The sequence below is a fragment of the Trachypithecus francoisi genome, unplaced genomic scaffold, assembly GCF_009764315.1.
Source record: "Trachypithecus francoisi isolate TF-2019V2 unplaced genomic scaffold, Tfra_2.0 Lachesis_group4, whole genome shotgun sequence".
In the NCBI taxonomy this organism is placed as follows: Eukaryota; Metazoa; Chordata; class Mammalia; order Primates; family Cercopithecidae; genus Trachypithecus; species Trachypithecus francoisi.
Window position 1 is genome coordinate 10,864,917 of NW_022681469.1, and position 24,671 is coordinate 10,889,587.

Sequence of the window (24,671 nt, forward strand, 5' to 3'; positions counted from 1 at the left end):
GAGTCTTAAAAAGTACTTGAAAGAGGCTCATGCCTGTACTCTCAACACTTTGGGGGCCAAGGCAGGTGGATTGCTTGAACCCAGGACTTTGAGACCAGCCTGGGCCATATGGTGAAACCCTGTCTCTACAAAAAACAAAATAATAATAATATGTATACACACATATATACACACACACACACACAAACACACACACACACACAAGCTAGGCATGGTGGTATGCACCTGTAGTCCCAGCTACTTGGGAGGCTGAGGCAGGAGGATCGCCTGAGCCCAGGAAGTCGAGGCTGCAGTGGGCCCTGATTGTGCCACTGTACTGCAGCCTGGGCAACAGAGCAAGACTCTGTTTCAGTTAAAAAAAAAAAAAAAAAGGCAGTGTTAAGACAAAGCCTCTGGAGATGAGGATCCTCTTGAACAAGCAGAAGGAAACGGAAAGGATTCTCCACATGGGGAGAGTGGGAAGAGTGAGAGCCAGTGCTGGGAATGAACAGCAGTGGACTGGGAACAATGGGAGGCTCCCTGGAGCTGGGACGGAGGGCGTTTGTGATAAATCACAGGACATGAGGCTGGGCCTACCTAACCGGAGCAGAAGACGAACCATGACTGACGTCCAGAGATAAGGTCAGATAAGGAGTGTGGGCTGGACCATGGAGTGTGTTGAATTCCCAAGCCAGAGAAAAGCATGGCAGAAAGCACCACAGAGGAGGAGTTAGAGGCCCTGAGCTTTGGTCCAGGCTCTGCGACCACCAATTACAGGAATCTTTTTAGGTCCCAGAGTCCTCATCAGGGCCACATTATGACTTTCAGGGGCCCCAGGCACACTTGCCCTTATGGTCCCTTTCTTCCATTAAAAAAAAATTATGAAAATTTATATTTCATGACAATGTTGGCATCAAGGGAAAATGTGTTAATATTATATATTAAAATATTTTCTTTGACCCCAAAGTTCATTTTCATTCTTCTGATTTCTAAAGAAATTTTAACATATATGTGTGGGCCTCTCAAAACATGTGGGTTGTGTCCATACCACCTAATGGCTAGGCTGGCCCTGGCCCTTATCTGTGGGGAGTGGAGTGGAGTTGGACTCTAATATCTTTAGCTCCCTCTAAAAGTCTATAATTTAGTACCTAACCTCTCAATCTGTGCAGTATGGTCAGGCCGGTATTTCCAACATCCTATTATTTGATCTGAAAATAACCATTTAGGAAGAATATTTACAATAAAAAAATAACTAATTTATTTTTGTGATTTTAGAATACTAGGTGAAAATCCTCTTACCTCAAAAGTATATTCATATTGAGTAAAAAAATTTTTCGTTTTTAAAAAAGAGAACAAATAGGTTAATTTTTAGAAAGACACATGTGGTCCTTATTAAAAATTCAAACACCACCAAAAAAATGCAAAGAACTTTCAATCACCTCTGCTGCTTTTATAGGAAAAAATAAAGTCACATTTCATAATAAAGTAATAGGGTGAAGAAACTGAAACAGAGCCAAAGGAATTGCTGAACTTTGAGTGAAGTTAAGAAAACATGAATTAACTGCCTCCTCTCTCATTCTGATGCAAATTTCAAAGTAGTTGGCATGTGTCACGTATCCTTCCTAATGTGTGGTTTGTGGCAATGAGCACTGTCATATTTTGTTGGAGGTTTTTTTTTTTTGAGATGGAGTTTTGCTCTTGTCCCACCGGCTGGAGTGCAATGGCGGGATCTCGGCTCACTGCATGGAGGGTTTTTGTGTTTGCTTGTTTGTTTGTTTGTTTGTTTGGTTTTTTGTCATCCATTTCTTTCTTTTCGTTATCAGTTGGCTTTGAGGGAGGGGAATATAAATGACTTTATTATAGTTTTACTTGCATTTTTCTGTAATCATTTTAATGTGGTATTTAAGTTGATCAGTTTTTATGAATGTTATGACATACATAGTCTAAGGACTTTACGTTAAACAAGTCAGACCGAGAAAGACAAACACTGCATGTTCTCATTTATAAGTGGGAGTTACATGATGGGTCCACATGGACACAGGGTGTGGAGACTCAGAAGGGTGTTGGGGTGGATGATGAGAGATTATTTAATGTATTTTGTTTGCGTGATGGAGACCTTAAAAGCTCTGACTTCACCACTATGTAATCCATGCGTGCAACAAAATTACCTTTGTATGCCATAAATTTACACAACATTTTAAAAAAAGGACTCAAATGCTTCTGTAAGCCTTGAAACACATAACAGTAGTCTCCCCTCCACCTCCCCACTTCCCACTCCTCAGAAGTCATCCTATTTTTGGCATCAACTTCATATTTCTAACTAACAAACTCCTGCAATTATGGCATTAATCCATTCACGAGGATGGAGCCCTCATGACCTAAACGTATCCTATTAGGCCTCACCTCCCAACACTTCTGCATTGAAGATTACATTTCCAGTGCATGCTTTTTGGGGGACACATTCAACCCTTAGCACAGCCCAAAGAGACTAAAGACAAAGATAGTCCCCATAGAGCTCTTCATCTTCCTTGTTCAGTCTATACTGGTTGCTCTCTAGGTCTGAAATCTGGAGTCTTGTTTTATTATCAGTCCTAATAATTAGGAGTTACAAAATGATTTGAATGCATGTTTTTTCTTCTTTCTATTTTTCTTTTTTTGCTGGGACATCGCCTGCCCTTGGCATCAGAACTCTGGGTTCTCCAGCATTTGGACTATTTAACTTGTACCAGTAGTCCCCCAGTGTCTGAGGCCGCCAGCCTCCCACTGAGAGGTACACCATCAGCTTCCCTGGTTCTGTGGCCTTAAGACTTGGACTGAGCCATGTTGCTGGCTTCCCTGTTTCTCCAGGTCGCAGAGGGCTGATTGTGGGACTTCTGCCATAATTGCATGTGCCAATTCCCCAAATAAATCTTCTTTCATATATAGAGATATAGATATAGGTATACATCTCCTCTTGATTCTGTCTCTCTAAAGAGCCTTGACTAATACAAAGAATTTAGCAAAAACAAAGATAATACTTGGAGAGTAAGTTCTTTTGGAAAACTAAAAAACTATTACTCATCTTCTCTGTTCCAGTCCCTATTGCTACCTAACAGATTGCTCCCCAAACTTACTGGTTTAAAACAACAACAATTATTTCATTATCTCTAATGGTTTCTGTGAATCACAAATTTGGCCTCTCTCTATCTCCTCAGGTCATCTCAAGGCTTTTCCATGTGCCCGATCCACGTAACCTAGTGCACTTCCTTGAGCATGGTGGCCTCAGGGCAGTCGACTGCTTTCCTGGGCAATCAGGGCTTCAATGTGCATGGCCCAGTTCCCAAAGCACATGTCACCCTGGCTCTGAAACCTAGCTTTGGAAGTCAGGCAGCATAATTTCTGCCATATTCTGTTGGCTTAAGCGAGTCCCAGGGCTGTCCAGATTCTTGGAGAGGAAAACTAGATATCATGTCTTGATGGAGCAGTGACTTGGCTCTGGAAGCACAGGTGTCAGGAGTGTTTTGTGGCAGCCATTCTTGGAAAACATAATCTTCCAAATCTTCAAGAGATAAAAGAAGCCCCTCCAGACACTAAACCTTGGGTCTTCTGCCCTATTTGGCTCTGGGGCAGTTGCCCAGCTGCAGGAGTGTGGAGAAGATCGACTTCATATAGAAACTTTAGCTGATCCTTCTGTTTTTAAGTCTATCTTTCTAGGTGCCAGGGGCTACCCATTTCTGAGCCCTCTAGTGCAACAGAACCTGCTATGGCAGTCCACTATAGCAGCCTGTCTCGGTCCATTTTGTGCTGCTATAATAGAATACCGCAGATAATTTACAATGAATGGAAATGTCTTGGCTGTGGTTCTGGAGGCTGGCAAGTTCAAGATAGAGGGGATGGCATCTCGTGAGAGCCTCCTTGTTGTATCATCTCATGGCAGAAGGGCAAAGAGAAGGGGAGCCAGGCTCTTGAGCCTGAAGAGGGCTCTCACCAGAGCCTGACCATGAGGGTTCCACCTTCATGAATGAGTTAATACAGTAATTGCAGGAGTCAGTTCCTTATAAAAGCTGCAGTTTTATAATTGCCTGCTCTTGAGCTTCTCCCTCAACCAGCTTAGGGGTTGGCTTCCCTTTGTCTACTAAGTGTGTTATTCCTCCATTTGCTTGCCATCTTTCTAAATGTTGCTGTCCTCTTTGTTTAGATTTGACTAGTACCTTTAACATTTTTTTGAAATCCTTTTCTAGGGATTTTGGAGGAAACAAAGGCAAATAGGTTACCATTTTAGCTTATTATCTTCATAAAAATAAAAAAAGAAAAACATTGCTGGTAGTGTTGAGAGAACAAGACATTCTCAGTGTATATTGCATGTACTCTGGCACTGTGTTTAGATAATCTCATTGGCTTTCTACAAGAAAAGCCTAGGCATTTTATATCCTCTAACTCTACCTCTCCATGTCTGGCAATCCATCCTCAATAAATAATGTAAAATACTGAAATGCCACTTGCAAAAATCATTTACTGCAGTATTATTTACAATAAAAACATTGGAAACAATTTTAAGAACAGAAATTGAAATTGCCATTTCCCTATTGTGAAATATTTAGGTTAAATAAATTTTGGTAAACCCACTGGGTGGAATAATACGAAGCAGTATTTTTAAATGATGAGTATGAAAATCAAGTGGTTTCAAGGGAATGAAATGCTATATATGCTAATACTATGTACATAACGATAGTATGGCACATACATTATAATAATATAAATTGATTTTAGGAACTCAGAATACATTTTCCAACAGTACAATATTCTAACATAGATCAATAACTAAAGATTATTTAGTAGTGAAACCAAATTATAGCACTAATGCCATTAGCTTGGATTCTGCATCTTAGCAGCAAGAGAAACTGCCAGAGGGGAGAGGAAGACAGTTTCCTCTCTTTTTGCCAGTGCAGACCTGCTGGCTTAAGACAAGATCAGCGAAGAAAAGAGTATCTTTGGCTGCCTCTTCCTTCCAGTCTGTTACTAAAAGGCTTCAGCTCTCTGTTTCCACGGAAGTCATCTTAACTATCTCCTCAAAGCTTGTCCAATGTCTTCCCCACTCCTAAAGTACACCTGGCTCCTCCCTTCAAACTCAGTGCTCCTTCTTCAGGACAGCTCTTCTGGGTAAGGACTTGGCCATTTCATTTCCGTCCACATTGAGGTATCAAAGAGATGGTATCACCATCCTCCCAGACCCACTCCTGCTGATTCAAATGACGCTCTAACAGAATAGAATGGCCTAATAGAATAATAGGCCGCAGGACAGAAAGGGAACACGTCAGGAAGTTCAAAGGAAATCATTTTGGGTGAAGAGTGGCTGGTCTCCAAGCACATTCCTTAAACTATTCCTACTCTCCCATGATTTTTTCCATCTAAACTCATGGGTTCTCTAAAAGTTTAATTAAAAAAAAAATCAGTGATTCCCCACTGCAGTGGTAGTGGGTGGCTTTGTGTGTGTCTGTGTGTGTGTGTGTGTGTGCACGCATGTATGTGGGGATGGTGGGGTGATGGTGTGGTCTGTGATGGGTAGGGGGTGAAGTTGGGGCAGGGCAGCTTTTTATTCGTATGGTTGGTTTTTATAAAAACGAGGGGCCTGCTCTAGACTCTTGGATGCTTGCAGGCTAGGTCCTGATTTGTGAATTCCTTTACTCATGCCTAGAAGATAAATATTTTATTTGTGGCATAATTTTTACATTATCCTTTGGCTAGAGGAAAAAAGGCTCGTGCTGGGATCAGAGCATAGCCATGTAGTGTAATGCAGTAGCTTGAGCGGCCTGAAGCTCACAGTTGTACACTGAATTCCTCCTTGTAACAACTTTGCAGTAAAAGTAAGGAAACAGCTGGAGCTGACCAATTGCACCCACCCTCCTAGCTCCTTATAGAAATAGATATCGAGTTTTAAAAAATTGTTTCCACGTTTTGTTTGGATTTTAGAATTTCCATCATCAGAAGCTCGTTATACGTAGTGCGATCTCCAGACTGGAACAGAGAAATTGCCATCCTTCAGCAGCCATCAATCAGTAATTCAAAGCATGAATTTCATCAACAAGAAAACTTACAGGGCATGGCCTGTGTTCACCCCGCAAATCACCTTCTTTGTAATAAGGCAATCTAAAGTGGTCTCTCATGTCAGAAGAATTTATTTGGTCATGTCCCTTGTTTTATTCCTCTCCTCATGTATTCAGAGAGAGAAGTCTCTGCTATTAACACAACAGCATGGATATGGTGTGTGGGTGGCGCCCTAAAAACACAGAGAAATATCTTGTTATCTGAGACTTTTCGTTAGAAGCCGACAGGTCCAGTTCACACCTGGCTCTGTTTTTCTGTGTGTGTGTGTGTGTGTGTGTGTTTGTGTGTATGTTTCCTTGCTCAACCACACAGAGAGGGCCTCAAAAAGAAAAGCAAAGAAAGAAGGGAAACTTCTTCAGAACTTTAGGACTTAGGCCTGCCCTGAGTCATTAGGGTGATAAGATAGAAAGAGGACACACCGGGCAAGCTGCATTATCTGGTATCCAAGGAACTCACTAATTTGCCATTCTACATTGGACAACAAGCAAGGCTAATATCTTTCAAGGCCTCCTGGGGCATTGGGAGAATAGCCATGGCAAACGGGACCACTGACCATGTGTCAGCCTCTTTCTCTGAGCGTATCAGTTTTAGGGTCCATTAAGATTTTGGTAAAGGAAACAGAAGAGTAAGGAATGAATCAGCTATTAAATACCCCTTTTATGTCAAACTTAGGCCAGGTGCTCTGCTTTGTCTCCGCAGAGTGGGGGATTTTGAAGGTGCCTAGCTGTTTCTGAGTTCTTACAGGCACAGGAATTTGAACCCAGAGCCAGACACCCACCGTTTCTTCATGGAGACATTTTCCAACTTTAATGGAGATGATGGTTCAGGATGAGGGAAATCTTTCCAGTTGTCCGAAATGCTCAAATAGGAAAAGGGCTGCCTCATGTGGTCCCAAGCTCTCCATGAACACAGCTTGGATCTGATCCAGTGAGTGTGTAATAAAGAGGACATGATGCTAGTATATATGGTGGAAAAAACACTAGGCTTGGAGTCAGGGACCTAGGATTCCAATCTCAATCTGCCGTTTACTAGAAATGTGATTTAGGATGATAAACTTAACCTCTAGAAGTCTCAGTTTCTTCATGTTGAAAATAAAGTGATTATATCAATGCCTGAATGCTGTTGTGATGATTAAATAAGGTAAACTATGTGAGCACACTTAGTTCAGTGCCCGGCATAACAGGAAATGTTTAATAAAATGTCAGTTGAATGTGAATGAATGAAATATTCCTTTTAACCATGACACACTTTGATTTTTTGACAAAAGGGGCTTCCTGAACTTTTAACCATTTAGAGTAATTGAAGAAGTGTTGAAATCAGTAACCCAATGACATTTGAATGTTAGTGCAAAAGCTGAAAGTCTGAGTAATCATAAATTCATTATACTAATAGAAATAAAAGTTTTTTGGAATAGTCCTTGATATTTTTAAAGACGTTATTAAGTGTTTGTCATAACTACATGTGGTTTATGATTCAGGAGGTTGTTGTATGAGGCCACAGAAGATAACTTTAACTTAGTTAATAGAGGAGGGGGATTATAAACTTGTTTCAAATTTACAACTTGATCTACTGGTTTAATTTGACTTACATGACTTAATTTATATTTTTAACTGAATTTACAGGATTCCTTTATAAGAGACATTTATTAGGAAATACAAAAGTCAACAGGCTAAAATAGACCTATTTAAAAGGGATTTAAATCAGATTACTTCAACAGTAAAGCTTTAGAAAGCATTTTACTTATATCCTTGTTAATCTCTGAAAACTAAAAAATTAATCTCTGAAAACTAAAATACTTGTTCAAATATTTGGGTTACATTTGGCTTAGACATGAGAAAAATCTGGACTCATTCATCTGAACAGGAGTTGTCATCTTTAGTAATGGGGCAGAGGATGCAGAGACACTGTTCATCACCTGGGATAAGAGGAAAATTTTAGATGCACTTTCTACAATGTAGCAGTTGTTTTTTATTTCTTGAAACTCTATAAGATACTCAAGGAACCAACATGATTTGCTAACCATCTCAATAACAACCTCAAGAGGATGTTTTAGAATTCATTCTTTTTTTTTTTTTTTGAGACGGAGTCTCGCTCTGTCGCCCAGGCTGGAGTGCAGTGGCCGGATCTCAGCTCACTGCAAGCTCCGCCTCCCGGGTTTACGCCATTCTCCTGCCTCAGCCTCCCGAGTAGCTGGGACTACAGGCGCCCACCACCTCGCCCGGCTAGTTTTTTGTATTTTTTAGTAGAGACGGGGTTTCACTGTGTTAGCCAGGATGGTCTCGAACTCCTGACCTCGTGATCCGCCTGTCTCGGCCTCCCAAAGTGCTGGGATTACAGGCTTCAGCCACCGCGCCCGGCCTAGAATCCATTCTTATTTAATCTCAAGTGTGTTTGCTGCTTTAATGATGTTCTAGGCCAAATGATTCATGCCAATTCCATGACAGAGACAGGAATTCAATCAGGGCCATGCATTCAAGGGTTGGCTGACTATGAATACAGCACTCTATGCTGTAAACTAGTATAACTCTGAGGTCTAAAGTCTTGCTGGACTGTTGTGAGCACGAAACTTGTGGATAACCCATCTCACTGCTGTACAGAGAGACGGGCAAGCACTAATGTCAACAGCTGGAAGGGAAAAGCTTTTGCTGTTGGTTATGGCAACACTAACAACACAGATAGAAAAGTTCTGTCTAGGATTTCCTGGCAGCTTTTGAATGACAATGGTTTATATTTTGCAGGATTCTCACTAAAGAGGCTTTCAACTTTGGGACCTCTGACTGAGTGATTAATAAACTTATAATAATTTGCATTTTATAACATTAATGCTTTTCAAAGCTCTTTCACACCCATCAGCTCGTTTGATCCTCACAGCCTTGTGAATAATGAATTTTATATAATTAGTGCAATTTATAAAGAAACAGAATGCCTAGTTAGGATTGTTCACTTTGGTTTTTAATAAGGTTGAAATTGGAATTCAAGTTATTCTTGTTCCTCTGTTCTATATAATATAAGCTTCCCTCTTTAATTGGGATAAACTCAAAAAGTACACATTTCTCTTTTCTTCAAACAAAATTAGTTTAGAATAGTGTTGTTTGTGTTTCTGGTCATAAATCCAGGGTGGAAAGAAACAGAAGGTGTGAAAGAACATTTTGGTGCCTTTGAGGATTGCTGAGAAATGATTCACATAAGGGCTAGAATTTAGTATTTCTCTGTAAGCTATACTTGACCTAACTCCCTAGGGAGAAGCACAGGAAGTGAGACTGGCCACTGCAGTAGGTAAATCATAAGTCATTTGTCCTAGTCTAAAGTAAGCGAATTTGCATTACTTAAGGTCTAAACTTCAAAATACTGAAACAAAATTTAGTAATGTTGAAGTCGATAAAAAATAAGTTTTTAGAAGACCTCTTTTAATAAAAAGCAAAGATAAACTTATCTACATGTCAACTTATTTTTAAATTTTTTTTTATTTTAAAAGAGATGGGGGTCTCACTGTGCTACCCAAGCTGGTCTCAAACTCTTGGGCTCAAGCAATCCTCCTGCCTCAGTGTCCCAAAACGCTGGAATTAACAGGCATGAGCCACTGTGCCCAGTTTACATATCAATTTGTTGATCTATATTTGAAGTTGTATCTTTAAAGTTATCTTTAAGGTAGAAATACTCAAGGAGAAGGTGTCCATTAGGTTCATATAAAATTATCTGGAGGTGGGAGTAAGTGAAAAAACTGCAAGGAGACGTGTATTTTGAGAAAATCATATTAATTATTACAATAAATTTTTGAAAAATGGAAAAACTTCCCCACTATTTTCATATTAGAAATTAAAGAAGGCAAAGTCTCATGAAATATTTTTGGCTGGTGGAATATAATTTGAAAAATAGTTAAGCTGATCTAAATCCTAAAATATTTTGTCCACTATTAATGTCTAAAGCAATTCAATTTTGTAATATTAAAAGCAAATAAGTAGGCTGGACATGGTGGCTCATGCCTGTAATCCCAGCTCTTTGGGAGGCTGAGGTGGAAAGATACCCTGATGCCAGGAGTTTGAGATCAGCCTGGGCAACACAGTGAGACCCTGTTGCTACAAAAAAATTAAAAAATTAGCAGGGTACAGTAGCACATGCCTGTAGTCCCAGCTACTCTGGGGGCCAAGGTGGGTTGAGGCCAGGAGGTCGAGGCTGAGCCCAGGAGGTCGAGGCTGCAGTGAGCCATCATTGCACCACTGCACTCCAGCCAGGGCAACAAAGTTCAAAGCCTGCCCCCCCCACCCAAAAAAAGCAAATAAGTATTTCTTGCAAATATCAATTGTATTATTTCAAAGACAATGCTTTAAAACTTTTGTCTTTAGGCTTTAATGATATATGTTTTCCAAAGAGTCTTCTCCCTTAACCCAAATCACACCCTCGGAATTAGGTGCAACCCACCACTATCTGCCATGCTGTCCTTGGACAAGACTTGGAAGGTGTCCATGGGGGTCTCTCACTCGGCCTTCTGCCTTGCTTCCCTGTATGTTGCAGTTGGTTCTATCTCCTCCATTGCATTCCCAGCCTAGTCTTATTCATCCTGTCCTTCCTTGCTGGCAATCCACTGCTTCCCCCACAGCAGACTCTTAGTACATGTTCCCATATTTCAATAAACTTGTACTCAGTGTATATGAAGGAATAAAATTATTAGTGATCAAACTGCTTGAATTTACTTCATTCACACAGAATGTAGGATGTTAAATTGTACTGCCAATAATTTAATTTAACTGAGAGTCTTTGCCTTATAGAATTTGAACACTGTAAAAGCCACCTTATATTTAGTAAACATATCCCTTGGAAGAGTCGCTAGAAAATATTGTTAGTCAAGTTAAACATTTCACTATATCCCGTGCGCACTCCTCTTGAGAAAATGAAGATAATACATTTAAAATGCCAAGAAAAGGATGGCTCGGAGAGAGCAGCTGGCTCTTCATAATTTATTTCCTCAGGACTTGGTTTTAACTAGAAAAAAATAAAATGCCTATTTATCTAATTCAAATACTATTATAACCAGTTGGAATTAATAGAGGTAAAAATACGTGAGTGACTTCAAAGCCAGATTGATCTATAAAATGGGTAAGCTATAGGATTATAGTCTGAGGCTTGATCATTTAAGAAAGTAAATTTCCTGTAGCCAAGGAATGCCTGGAATGAGCCCAGTTTCTAAGGCCAGAGCTGCCTATTGAAAATGATAAGCGTGCAAAGCAGTTGTGAAGTGAAGAAATTGCATGTCAGAGGCAGGTCTTCATGGCCCATAGACGTGATGGAGTACTCAAGGGCAGCGTGGACATTGGTGAATGGACCTGCTGGCAGGGCAGCCAAACATGTGAGCAATCTAAAAGCAAAACCCTCAGGACAATTTATCAGACCGGTTCCTTTTTGGTTCACAAAAGAAAAGAAATGTATAGAGTTTCAGCTCATGTCACGGAGCTAATATGTGGGAAAAGATGAAGAGTGGTATTTCTGTGGACTTCACATTATTTAGAGTTCTGATCATTGCTGAAGAACAGGAAATAAAAACACTCAACAGCATACACAAATAAAACACTCAGGAAAAAAAATCAGTTGTGTTCCCACACTGGTGGGGATTAGAAAAGGGCACACACTTGAAAAATAAAAGTTATTTATCCTACAACCAAAGCCAAATCCAAACACTTTGTCCTGTATTACATTTAGAAAATTTTATAGAGGACTTGCTTTTTCCCCACGAAATTTTTAAATCTCTTTCTCTAGGAAAGTTAATTGACCAGATTTTCTCAAACATCTGGGACCCCAAAGAGAACCTCTAGCTAGGGGGAATGTTATTTTATCACCACAAAATTCTATAACAAAGCCACTTAAACTTGGCAGCTATCTCTGCAGCTTTGACTGTTCGGAATTAAGTCAAATTATTTTCTTTTTCCATACATGTTTGTGGACTTCTGTCCACTTATGGATTTTCATCCATAAATATTTTCTGACTTTTTGGCTCTTCCTTCTGTCTTTATTTTTTAAGCTTTAAAGCAGATTATTTTCATGAGCTACAGTATTAGGGTTATCTAGAGGGACATAATCAATAGGCTATATAGATACAGACACATGAGAGGGGTTTATTACGGGAATTGGCTCATGCAATTATGGAGGCTGGGAAGTCCCATGACACGTTCTCTACATGGTGGAGACCCTGGGGTGCCAGTGATGTGGCTCAGTCCAAGTCCAAAGGCCTCAGAACAAAAGAAGCCAATGGCGTAACTCTTAGCCCAAGCTCAAAAGCATGAGAATCTGTTATAAGTGCTGTAGCCCAAAGGCTAGGGAGCCTGGAGTTGCCCCAAAACAGTATATCTCATCTCTACTAGATAGATAGACACTATCACCTTTTCTCTGTTTTTGTTCTCTGCAGCCCCTAGCAGATAAGATAATGCCTTCCCACACTGAGGGCAGCTCTTCGTCATCTCATCCACTCAGACCTACATGCTAATGTTCTCTGGAAACAGCCTCACAGACACACCTCAAAGTAATGCTTTACAGATTTCTAGGTGTAGGGGCTAAAGCAGCTCCTTCTTGGATGCTAATCCACCACGTTGGCTTCTGAATAACCCAATTCCAGAATGCCACTAAGTTTTCCACTTTCTCTACTGTTTACCACTAATTCTGCTCTTGGGTAACTTGCTTCTGAAGCATATAGACCCTTTCTCTATGGTATATAAGCCCTGGGTCTGAAGGGGTAAAGGGATCCACCGTCTCATCTTGTAGATACCAGAGACGTGGCTTCTGTTGGTAAGTCTCTATTCAATTTGTTTTTTCTTCTGAGAAACTGGCTTTGTCAGACTCTTTCTTTGGCCTCTCAGCTCCCTTGGCCTTTGGAGGTAGGCTTGCATAGACCTGCTCACTATGGAACACTAGGTAATCTTAATCCAGTCAAGTTGACACTTAAAATTAACCATCACAGTTATCATGATACTTTCAAATTGCATCCTAAGGTCTGAAGATTTAAGAAATATATTAAGAGAGAAGGGATATTTTCTCTTCTTGAATAATTCTCTAAGAAGAAAAGAGAAAAAAAGGGTTCTATTCTTGTTCCTTTGGGCCTTCCTCCAAATCTATCAAACCTCCTGTTCCAACTGAAAATGAAAAAGAAGCCTGTGAAAAGTTTCTCTCCCTACTGATGTGAAAGTGTCTTCCAAGCTGGGATTATTAGACTGGGTAGGTAGACCTGAGAAAAAATGGCCATTGTCACTAACAGCTTAGCTGGTTTCACACAGGGGTGAAATTCTAAGATGCATACTTCCAACATTTCTCTTCCTTCTCTCTCTACTTGTTTATATATTTTGTATTAATTAATTTTCTCTCCAACCTGCTCTAAAAGGGTAGACCACGGATTTACTCTGGTCCCTGTTCTATAATGAGAGCTGTGGTACAAAATTTGTTCAGTCTTAAAATCCCTTTGGCAAACTCACTACCTCGCATCCAGCAAGAAATGTTTCTCTAGGAAGCAAGATGGAAAATCGTCTCTTCCTTAGAGGTATAATGTGGACTTGAGCCTGAGGTCTCTTGGAGCAAAAAGGAGTCTGTGACCTTTCTTTTCTTTTTTCAATTTTTTCTTCTCTTTCTCTCCTTCTCTCTTCCTCTCTTTCCGTCCTTCTCTCCTCCTCCTTCTTTCTCTCCCTCTTTCTCCTCTCTTTTCTTTCTCTCTCTCTCTTCTCTCTCACTCTGTCTCTCTCCCCTCCCTCCCTCCCTTCCTTCCTTCTGTCTCTCTCCCTCTCTCCCCCCCAACTCTCTCTCTCTCCCTCTTTCTTTCCTCTATCTTGCTCTGTTGCCTAGGCTAAAGTGCAGTGGCACAATCTCGGTTGATTGAAGCCTTGACCTCCTGAGCTCAACTGATTCTCCCATCTCAGCCTCCTAAGTAGCTAGGACTGCAGGCATGTGCCACCACACCTGGCTAATTTTGTTTGTTTTTTTCTGTAGATACGAGGTCTCACTATGTTGCCCAGGCTGGTCTTGAACACCTGGGCTCACATGATCCTCCCATCTTGGCCTCTCAGAGTGCTGGGATTCAGGTGTGAGCCAGTGTGCGCGGCTATCAGTGCTTTCTTGTCTCCTGATGGGCCTTGAGTCAGGAAGGGATGCAGGAATTACTAAGGTGACCCAACTTGGTTCTTGAAAGGACTGGATACATTGCACCAAGACTCGCACTATTCACAAAACCAGTGGGATACTGGTGGGTGTTGTTTCTGATTGCATCTTCCAGAATCTCTGCATACTCCTCAGTCCTTCAGGGCTTCAGAATACTTTTACTGTGACCAAAATTAAGTAGAGATGACATTTTATGACACTGCCATTGCTCCTGAAGTACTGAAATGACAATCCAGTACTCAAGGATCACCAAAATAATGCCAGTTAGGCATTTGACATTTAAAGCTATTAGGGAAGGATTAAAGGACAACACGAATTAAGTAAAAACAAAAACACAAACCAAAAAGCAAAAGGCTGCTAAGAATGAAAAGGGACATTTGCTGTTGGACTTCTGTGTGCCAGATCCTTCACGTTGAAATTCATTCACATTATTCCATGTGATTTTCAAGGTATCCTTAAGAGGTAGGTACTATGTATTCTGGAAGATAAGGTTCAGTGACAAACAATTTTCCTAAGGTTCCACAATAGGTATGTGAGAAAGATGGATTCAAACTGGCATCTAATTCCATCATCATTTCTAGGTTGGGACTTGAATTTGCTATAAACAACTTCTTCTACCACCTTAATAATACAGATGATAAAATATTAGCTAATTTCACAATACTCATAGGGAGAACAGGAGACTTAGCTGGAACACAGGGAGGGTGGCACGTATTTGTGTGACTGCAAAGGATGGAAACACTGCAATGATTGAATGACCATTCAAATCTTGGTCACTCAGTAATCCCATGACTTTTATTCTTCAAGTTTTATCTAAGCAATAAACAAATGAATGCTTGAGAAGAAAACAGAACTCCCTAACTCAGAAAATGGTTTCAGAGTGATTAAAGAAACACATTTTTCAACTGCAGTCCTGGCTTAACATATGAACATGAACATTTTTATAGTTAAAAAAAAAGTGCAGATGAGTGAATTTGGAGATATCTTTGTGTCTCTTGATGATAAGTTCTTGCTTAACTTGGCTCGGTGAAAGGATCATAACGAAGAACTGTTTTCAGCAGTCTGGGTGATATCCAATGCACATGTATTCCTATCATATATTCTAGACTTGCCTGATTTTGTATCTGTAAACCATTAAAACGCTTTGGAAATTTCAGTGTATTCAGATTCAACTATACATTCAAGACTTCTGGGCACATCAGGTGTTCAATGAATGTTTGTTCAATAAATGAGTCAATAAATGAATAAACCTTACACCTACATGTGGCCAAAAAAAAAAAGGAGTCTCTGTTGAATTCTTGTATCCTATTTTTATGATAAATTCTGCATCCAGTAATATTCTAATTTCTTTTTACTCAATCACAATAGCCAAAAAAGCTTTTAGACTAGAGGCTATGCTTTTAGTTGCTACAAAATGAAAGGAAAGGGAATCTTGCTTTTTACTAGTATGTGCACCTTGGGGCAGGTTACTGCAACCATCTCCTTCTTGGTACACTGGGAGCGACAGTAATAGCAACTATTTCACCAGGTTGTGGTGGGGATTAAATGATGCTAACACAATTAGAAAGCTTACCATACTGCCTAGCAGAGAAGTTCTCCATAAATACCAGCTGCTATCCTTGTTAAGAGCAAGAATTAAGAAGATGGTAGATTTTTATTAGCATTTGTATTGTTTTCCTAGGAAGCCAGAAGTCTGAAAGCAAGGTGTTCTCAGGGCTACGCTTCTTCCAAAACCTTAGGGAAGAATCTTTCCTTGGCACTTCTAGCCTCTGGTAGCCTCAGGAATTCCTTGGCTTGGGGCAGTGTAACTCCGATCTCTGCCTCCTTCTTCACATGGCTTTCCTTCTGTGTCTGTGTGTGTCTCTGTGTCCCCTCCTCTTCCTATGAGGACACACTCATTGGATTTACGGTCCACCCTATCCTAGTATGACCTCACCTTAACATAATCACATCTGCAAGGACCCTACTTCCAAACAAGGTTGTATTCTGAAGTTCCAGGTGGACATGAATTCAATCTACTATGGCATTCAACCATGAAAGGTAAACATAGAAATTGCTGCCTCTGCTATAGGTCTGTTATTTTCCCTCTTGCTTAAAAACACAGAGAAGACATAGAGAGAGTGTAATGCAAATTATGTTTCTAATTTCTGGTTAGTAATAAAAGTGACACTGATAATTATAAAATTCTTGAGTGTTTTGGGATCTGACTCTCTAAGAAGGAGCAGTTTTAATGTTAGAAAATTATCCTTGGCATGACCAAGCAACTATCCATTTGGTCCCCAATAATCCTGGGGATGACAGACCCACAATTAAACCTTCCATGTAGTCTGGGATGATTCTCCCGTCAGCCTCAGCCAATGGGGTGCCAAGGAATTCTTATTGGAAGGGACCTACCTCCGTTGAGTTAAACTGCTGCTCATTGGTGAACGTGCTGAGAAGACGGGATGCTGCACAGTTATCTGCTGACAGATGAAGAGGCTGCCTGCATGGTCTAGTTGTAGGGTTTCCAGAACGCCCTTGTGCTATCTCCAAACCATGAAATGTTCCCCAGTCAGCACTCCTACTAAAGATGCAAGTAGCCCTGGGAGAGCTAACACTTTAACTGGTGGTCAAATCTTTATGGATCTATTTGAAAAACGGCTCTGGGCCAGGTGTGGTGGCTCACATCTGTAATCCCAGCACCTTGGGAGGCTGAGGCGGGCAGATCACTTGAGGTTAGGAGCTCGAGACTAGCCTGACCAACATGGTGAAACCATCTCTACTAAAAACACAAAAATCAGCCGGATGTGGTGGCGGGTGCCTGTAATCCCAGCTACTCGGGAGGCTGAGGCAGGAGAATTACTTGAACCTGGGAGACAGAGGTTGCAGTGAGCCGAGATTGTGCCACTGCATTCCAGTGTGGGCGACAAGAGCAAAACTCCATCCAAAATAAAACAAAACAAAACCAAACAGAAAAGAAAAGAAAAAGGGGGCCAGGCGTGGTGGCTCACGCCTGTAATCCCAGTACTTTGGGAGGCTGAAACGGGGGGATCACGAGGTCAGGAGATCGAGACCATCCTGGCTGACATGGTGAAACCCCGACTCTACTAAAAATACAAAAATTAGCCGGGCGCGGTGGTGGGCGCCTGTAGTCCCAGCTACATGGGAGGCTGAGGCAGGAGAATGGCATGAACCCGGGAGGCGGAGCTTGCAGCGAGTGGAGATCACGCCACTGCACTCCAGCTTGGGTGACAGAGCAAGACTCCGTCTCAAAAAAAAAAAAAAAAAAGAAAAAGAAAAAGAAAAGAAAAAGGGTTCTGGGTTCTGCAAGGAGATTTGGATAAGAGGTTAGAGGAAGTCCCCTTCCTGTATGGTTTCGGTTAGTGGGGAATAGTGAGTATCAGTATCAGTGCATTATCTACAAAAGAGAAGAGATGATCATGAGGAACCTGCTCAAATCCAGCCCCATCTTCCTAGTTCAATGAACTGACAAGACATGGTAATTCCATTTACACATTCAACTGTACACTCCAGCAAAAGAAAGGGAGCGAGGGAAAGTAGGTATGGAATATGGAGAGATAGAGACAGAGATAGGGATTCATGTAGAAGTAAAGAGTGTGTTTATGGTGAAGGGAGAGGGAAGGAGGAGGAGAAGGGAAGAAGAGGATGATGATAAGGAGGATGGGGACGAGGGGGAGAAGGAAAGGAGAGAAAAACAGAGACAATTCAAATAGTATGGGTGTCTGCCCACCATTCTCCTGGATGGGCTAACACTATACAGGGGAAGACCTCACTGATCTGTCCCCCTGGGCTATTTTGGGTCCCAAGCCTGTCCTAGTGTGAGCCTCTCACATAGCTGAGTGTGATACTAGTGTCTTGAGGTTTTTATTTGTATGCAGCCTGACCCCAACAAGGCAGCCCTTCCTCCAGTGCCCATATGAAGGGTGGTCTCTTCAGCTGCTTGTAGAAAATGAGTTCTGCTAAATGTATTGAGATTTTAAAATGTATTGTTAAATGTGTTGAGATTATCAAGGGCAATATAAGTACATAAAATTTTCACCTGACCATGCTACTCCAATCAGGAAAGTACAACTAGATGGTCCAATAATATCTAATAAATAGCTAGATATTTTATGACCAGAGATAGTTACCCCTCAAATGTCTGGGGTAGGAACTCAGCCTCCTATTATTATTTTTCCAAAGAAGAAAAAATAATGATGTTAGAGGAAATACATCATTGTGCAAAGACTGGAAAATATAGCTAAGCAAAAACAAAATAAGAAACATGCATACATATGATTATTGCAGCACTATTTACATAGCAAATACTCAGAACCATCCCAAATGCCCATCAATGATAGACTGGATAAAGAAAATGTGGCACATATGCAATATGGAATACTATGCAGCCAGAAAAAAGAATGAGTTCATGTCCTTTGCAGGCACATGGATGAAGCTAGAAGCCATCATTCTCAGCAAACTAACATAGGAACGGAAAACCAAACACCACATGTTCTCACTCATAAATGGTAGCTGAACAATGAAAACACATGGACACAGGGAAGGGAACATCACATGCAGGGGCCTATTGTGGGGTTGGGGGCAAGGGGAGAGAGAGCATTAGGACAAATACCTAATGCATGTGTGGCTTAAAACTTAGATGATGCAGCAAATCCTATGGCACATGTATACCTATGTAACAAACCTGCACGTTCTGCACATATATCCCAGAACTTAAAGCAAAATAAAATAAGAAAAAATACTAGTATTTTTATCCTCCTGGAAAAAATAACCACAATTAACATTTTGGTGTGTATTCTCACGGTTTGTTTGCCTCACCTCTGTGTGTGTGCATGTTTTGTTTTGTATAAACATGTAATCCGGCTGTGTGTGGTAGGTTGGGCCTTGCTTCATTCACTTGGCAAAATATTAGAGACGTTTTCGCCATCTGCAAGCATAGACCTATACTATCAAAGGAAGGCCGGGGAAGGCCTTGCCTAGAGCTCATTCTTTGGCCAATGCCAAAGCTCTTCGTAGAGACTGAGCTGTTTGGCTGAAGTTTGAGGTGGGGGTCACAGAAACTGCTGTGCAGGCACCAGGCTACCTGGGGAGTGAGGTCCAGAGCAGAAGCAGCATCAGGCTGGGAGATCCTTCCAGTCCCTGACGGAGCTTGCCTTAGTGCAGACAAAGCTTTCCTGGACAGCTGCGGGATTCCTCCAAAACAGTACTGCTGTCACTCTACCAAGTTAAGGAAGTACTTGACTCAGAAGGATGCTCATAAATGGTTTCCAGTGTGTTTTACAGTCTTCTATTTAAATTTTTTGGTTAAAGCCACTAATTGAATCAAATGAAAACTCATTCTGCTAAACAGATCATAAGGAAATATTTAGATGTCTTTTGTGTAAACATGTTGAAATAATGTCAAAGGCAACACACAGGATTCATTTTACTTTGTCTGCAATGTGAGCTAAACTGGGGAGGATATGCCCCTGCCTTTCTATTCATGACGATTGCCTATTAACCTCCGGAGGTTTTGTGTGAGCTACTGTGTTTAACCTAACTCTCCAAAAATAAAGGGATGGCGATTTTCTTTAAATTGGTACTTATGTACTGGAATCTCTCAGGCATTAGTGCTTACTTGATTGCATTCAGACATTACTTTGGCAAGGAAATGACTGCATTAAATTAGCATCAAGCACAATGAATGGTAATTGCAAGACTGTCATTTCTACAAGTGCAAAATTAATGTGTTCTGCAAGCCCATTCCATTGTGTGCCACAGGAAAATCATGGAACCATGTTGTTCTGAACAGAAAAATGTACTGTAATAGCACTGTTAATGTGGTATGGTATTATTCCACTATGGTGTTCCTTTCCACCTTTGTTGTTGTCTCATGCTCATTTTTCATACCCTGTCTGGCCTAATTTGTATGCTTATATTATAGCGCTGCCAGAGAGTAGCCTGGATGTACAGAGAATGTTATGGAACAATTCCTCCTTCTGTGTGTGGCATCTTGCGTGAATAATGCCAGTGTAAACAACCCTCCATGTATTCATCAGACTCTGAATAGGCTACTTATGTAAAGCTTCTTATTAAGAGATACATCAACCATTCACAGACAACTTTACCCAAATGCTATACATTCATTTAGAAAGAGAAGAGTGATTTCCAGGCATTTCAATTGTAGCTTAGGAAAAGCACCAGCTCCTCCTCTCTTCATCCCTCATTTATATATGGGGAATGAAGCCACAGAGCAGTTGAGTAAATTTCTTCTTCTGGTCATGCAGGATCACAGGGTATAGTTCAAATGATAACATGCATATGCATTGGGGCTCTTGTACTCTGCTCATTGGCTCTGCGGGGATTAAAGGAATTATTCACGACTAAAAGAACCAAGTAATAACAGATGCTCTAAGCTGACCAATTAGATGTGGTTTTTCAATATTTCTGCCATTCAGCTTAGGCTGAGAGCCATTCAAAGGCATCCTGAGTAAGAGTGATAATAATGATGTTAATGACTGGCCAGAGGAGCTTTCTGGTGAGTATAGCTTGATACAGTCTCTTAGCAACTGCAGGGGGTGGGGGCATCAAGACCACTGGGGTGCACTGGCTGATTCACTACAGCAATTGACTGATCAATCCATCTCTTGGAGATCCTAACATGGGAGGGCCAGTCCTGAATCCCCTTTTGGAGGCCACCTATTTTGACCCTCACCATAAAGATGTAATGAGGCTGTCTTTGTAATGTTTCGGGCAGTGAATAATTTGCTGGAATCTGGAAGAAATTCTGCACCGTACACAAAGCTTCTCTCATCTTATCAAACAAAAATGATTAGGAAATGATTTTGATTGGAAACTTCCTACCTAAGTTGGAAGAAAAATTCTGATCATCTTAACCTCAGAATAAGGCACACTTGTTTACATATGAAAAACCACTAAATAGATGATTTGGGCTTAAAAAGATGTACAAAAGTGGCTGTGGAAATGGGCTCTGCCTTACCTTTGTTGCAAAATGTTCCATCATACGCAGTATTAGAGCAATCGCAGGAGTAACCGTGGTATCTCTCTAGGCATTTGCCTCCGTTTTCACAGTTCGTTCCATAGCTGGTGCAATGGCCTGAGCATCCGGATATGAACCCAGATGTGACCTTTGCTCTTTCCTCCAGGTCAAGTGTCACCCCATTCATCCTCAAGGAGCGGATGCAGCCCAGGAAGCCCTGCTGGCCCCCAGCACCACCTGGGAATGACAGAAGGCACAGAGTTCAGAGGGAATAACCTTTGCTATTGCTTAATTCTTCACATTTTGAACAACTGTGGTAGGAGATGAGACTGCATAGTGCATCTAGTATTGCCACTTTCAAGTGGGTCTTATCTAAATAGAGAAAACAGAAGCTTTTCTCCCCTTAGGCTAGAATGCCTAATTAAAAGAGCCGTCTTCTAAGAAGCAACACATTTGCTACAGAAATAAAATATTTGGATATGCACAAAAATTGTATCAGCTGTTTTGGAAGTCTAATCTTGTTTCCTATGAAAAAGGGTTTACAGAAATCTCTAGATTCTTTGCTCTTTAATCTCACATCATTGAGTTCTGTAGCATTACTTACTGAAAAAATCTAAAGGCAGAGACATGAATGTATTAGCATAGTTAACAAGTCAATTAGTTCGAAGGCATAAATTCGTTTGAAATGTGATTGTAGATCCTGGTTCTTATCTCAAGAGACGCCTTGCTTTTAAGTTCATGTCAAGACTACCCAGGGCTCCTTGTCTGGGGTAGCTAGAAGTTGGAACTGATAACTTTACACAGAAATCAACTTTACCACGTTTACTGCTAGGTTAGATTGGATTTCATTGCTTCTGTCTAAATGTCATTACAAGACATATAGCACAACAAGCACATTCACTGTGATTTTTGGAGTAAGTTATAGAGTTGGACTGCAGTTTATGAGCATGAAAATATTAAAATATTCCCAAGAAATCTCATAGAAAGATTCATTGAAGCATTCTATCACAAATGGATTTAATTGTGTCTGTAGTATTCTTAGCTATATTTTTTTAAAGCGGCTGGTATAAAAGGAGGAACTCAAATTTATATACGTTTGTATCTTAGAATAACAACTTTTCTGGAAACTAAAATGAATTGTAGGAAAAACTGTTGAAAGAAATAGGTGATGAGGATTTACAAAAGAAGATATCATTACTAAAAATAAAACCCAAGTTTCTCTTTCATTGAGGGCTACATACTAGGCACTCTATTAAGCAATGACTTATCAAAGTAGATATTATTTGCATTATTCCCATTGTACAGATGGGAACTGAAGCTTAGAGAAGTTAAGAAGTTTACTCAAGGACTCATAGTTCCTGAGTGGCAACTGTATCAGATCTGCCTTATTCCTAAGGCAACAAACAGGGTTTATTGTCTTAAACCCTGTTCTGTGTGGAACACCTAACACCGAGAAGAACTTTCAAGTCGGGGGCCTCATAGATGTACATGTTTCTGAGACGTAGATTTGGATGTCTTTAACAATAGAGTAATCAGACCGGGTGCTGTGGCTCACGCCTGTAATCCCAGCACTTTGGGAGGCCAAGGCGGGCAGATCACGAGGTCAGGAGATCGAGACCATCCTGGCTAACACGGTGAAACCCCATCTCTACTAAAAATGCAAAAAATTAGCCAGGCGTGGCGCGGGCACCTGTAGTCCCAGCTACTCGGGAGGCTGAGGCAGGAGAATGGCGTGAACTCGGGAGGCGGAGCTTGTAGTGAGCCGAGATCCTGCCTCTGCACTCCAGCCTGGGCAACTGAGCAAGACTCCGTCTCAAAAAAAAAAAAAAAAAATAGAGTAATCAGTAGGGTTTCTGGAATTCAGGTAAGATTGGTAGGCTGGGGATTGATTCTGATCACTTACCCTATTATCTTAAGAAAAGTCATAAACTCCAGTAGATTCATCAGACAGGACTGGAAGATCAAAGGCTTTAGTGGCAGAGATGTATTAGCATCTGCTTAAGCCTGTAAACCCCCATCAGGGAAGTGGCAAATGAGTTGCTCCACCATCTCTGTAAACCCAAGCCTTGCACTTTTCTCATTGGGTGACACATTGATTTGAATCACGACTCTTTTGGGAGTATTTGATTTCTTCTAAAATATTTGAATAGAGAAGTGAAGAGAGTCCAGTGCCTTTTTTGATCCAAGCTATGAGATAGTAGATGGCAAAAGAAGTTATTAAAAACAACTACATTGAAGGATTTTCCATTTTGCCATCTGCTTGTCAATGGGGCTCACACCTCTACGCTGAAGAGAATTAGGGCCTTTGCCCGATTTGGAAGAATTTCAACCCACTAGTTACTCTTTGTGTGTTAGAATTTCAATTTGGCTTCTATTATTTTAGCCATTATGGCTTTCGTCCTTGCAATAAGGGCTTTCCAAAAGGCATTTTATTAAATAAATGTCTGGCCTTAAAAATTTTTCATCACTAGTCAGTTAAGACAATTATATCCTATCAAAATATGCTAAAACATAAAAATCATTTTTAGATCTCCTCATCTCTTTTTGCCTGATGATCAATGTAATAGTCATTGTGGCAACCATAAACGTACTGAGAAGCAGAATACAAAACAGATTCTGTTATGCTACTCAGATTTAACTACTTTCTCTTTTAGGCAACAGCCTTTTTTACTTTTTTTCTATAAACATACATATGTGTAAATAAAAAGGAAGAAATGGGATCATAATATACACATTGTTTTGAAACTTGCTTTTTGCACTTAACATATCATGAAACTATTTTTTTTTTTTTTGTTTTTGTGAGACGGAGTCTCGCTCTATTGCCAGGCCGGAGTGCAGTGGCGTGATCTCGGCTGACTGTAACTTCCGCCTCCCGGGTTCAAGCAGTTCTCCTGCCTCAGCCTCCCAAGTAGCTGGGATTAAAGGCACGCGCTACCACGCTCAGCTAATTTTTGTAGTTTTAGTTGATGGGGTTTCACCATGTTGGTCAGGCTGATCTCGTACTCCTGATCTTGTGATACCCCCGCCTTGGCCTCCCAAAGTGCTGGGATTGCAGGCGTGAGCCACCACACCCGGCCTTTGAAACATTTTCCAAGCAATAAATGTACAACTAGAACATCTTGCTTAGTGTCTGCATAGCATCCCATTCCGTGAATGCACGATCCCTTATATTGCTCTCGCACCACCATTGGACTTTTAAGTTTTTAAAATTTTCCACCTTATGATACAATAATAATATAATCTTTATGAAAATCTTTACACACTTGTCATCCAGTTTTTCCTTAGAACTGATTCTTTAGAATTAGTTAATCGCACTTTTAAGTCTAATTGCTAGGATGAAAGACATATACATTTTAAAGGTACTTGAAATATATTTTATTGTAAGAAGAATTTGCCGATTTCTAATTCACCAGTAGGGTATGAGATTATCACCTTCTCCACACAATTTTAATATTGGTCAGTGTCGTTTTGTATTCATGTCAGCCTGCTTGACGGGGGA

The 24,671-nt window shown here is 40.7% G+C and overlaps 1 protein-coding gene across 1 annotated transcript in view; it reads right to left on the reverse strand.

The window, feature by feature from the left end:
- Positions 1–24,671, reverse strand: part of CNTNAP2 (contactin associated protein 2) — a 2,313,133-nt gene that overhangs the window by 234,765 nt on the left and 2,053,697 nt on the right. Inside the window, exon 18 of the mRNA XM_033192342.1 lies at positions 21,173–21,409. Within this exon, the coding sequence (XP_033048233.1) occupies positions 21,173–21,409 (237 nt within the window). The remainder of the gene's footprint in view (positions 1–21,172; positions 21,410–24,671) is intronic.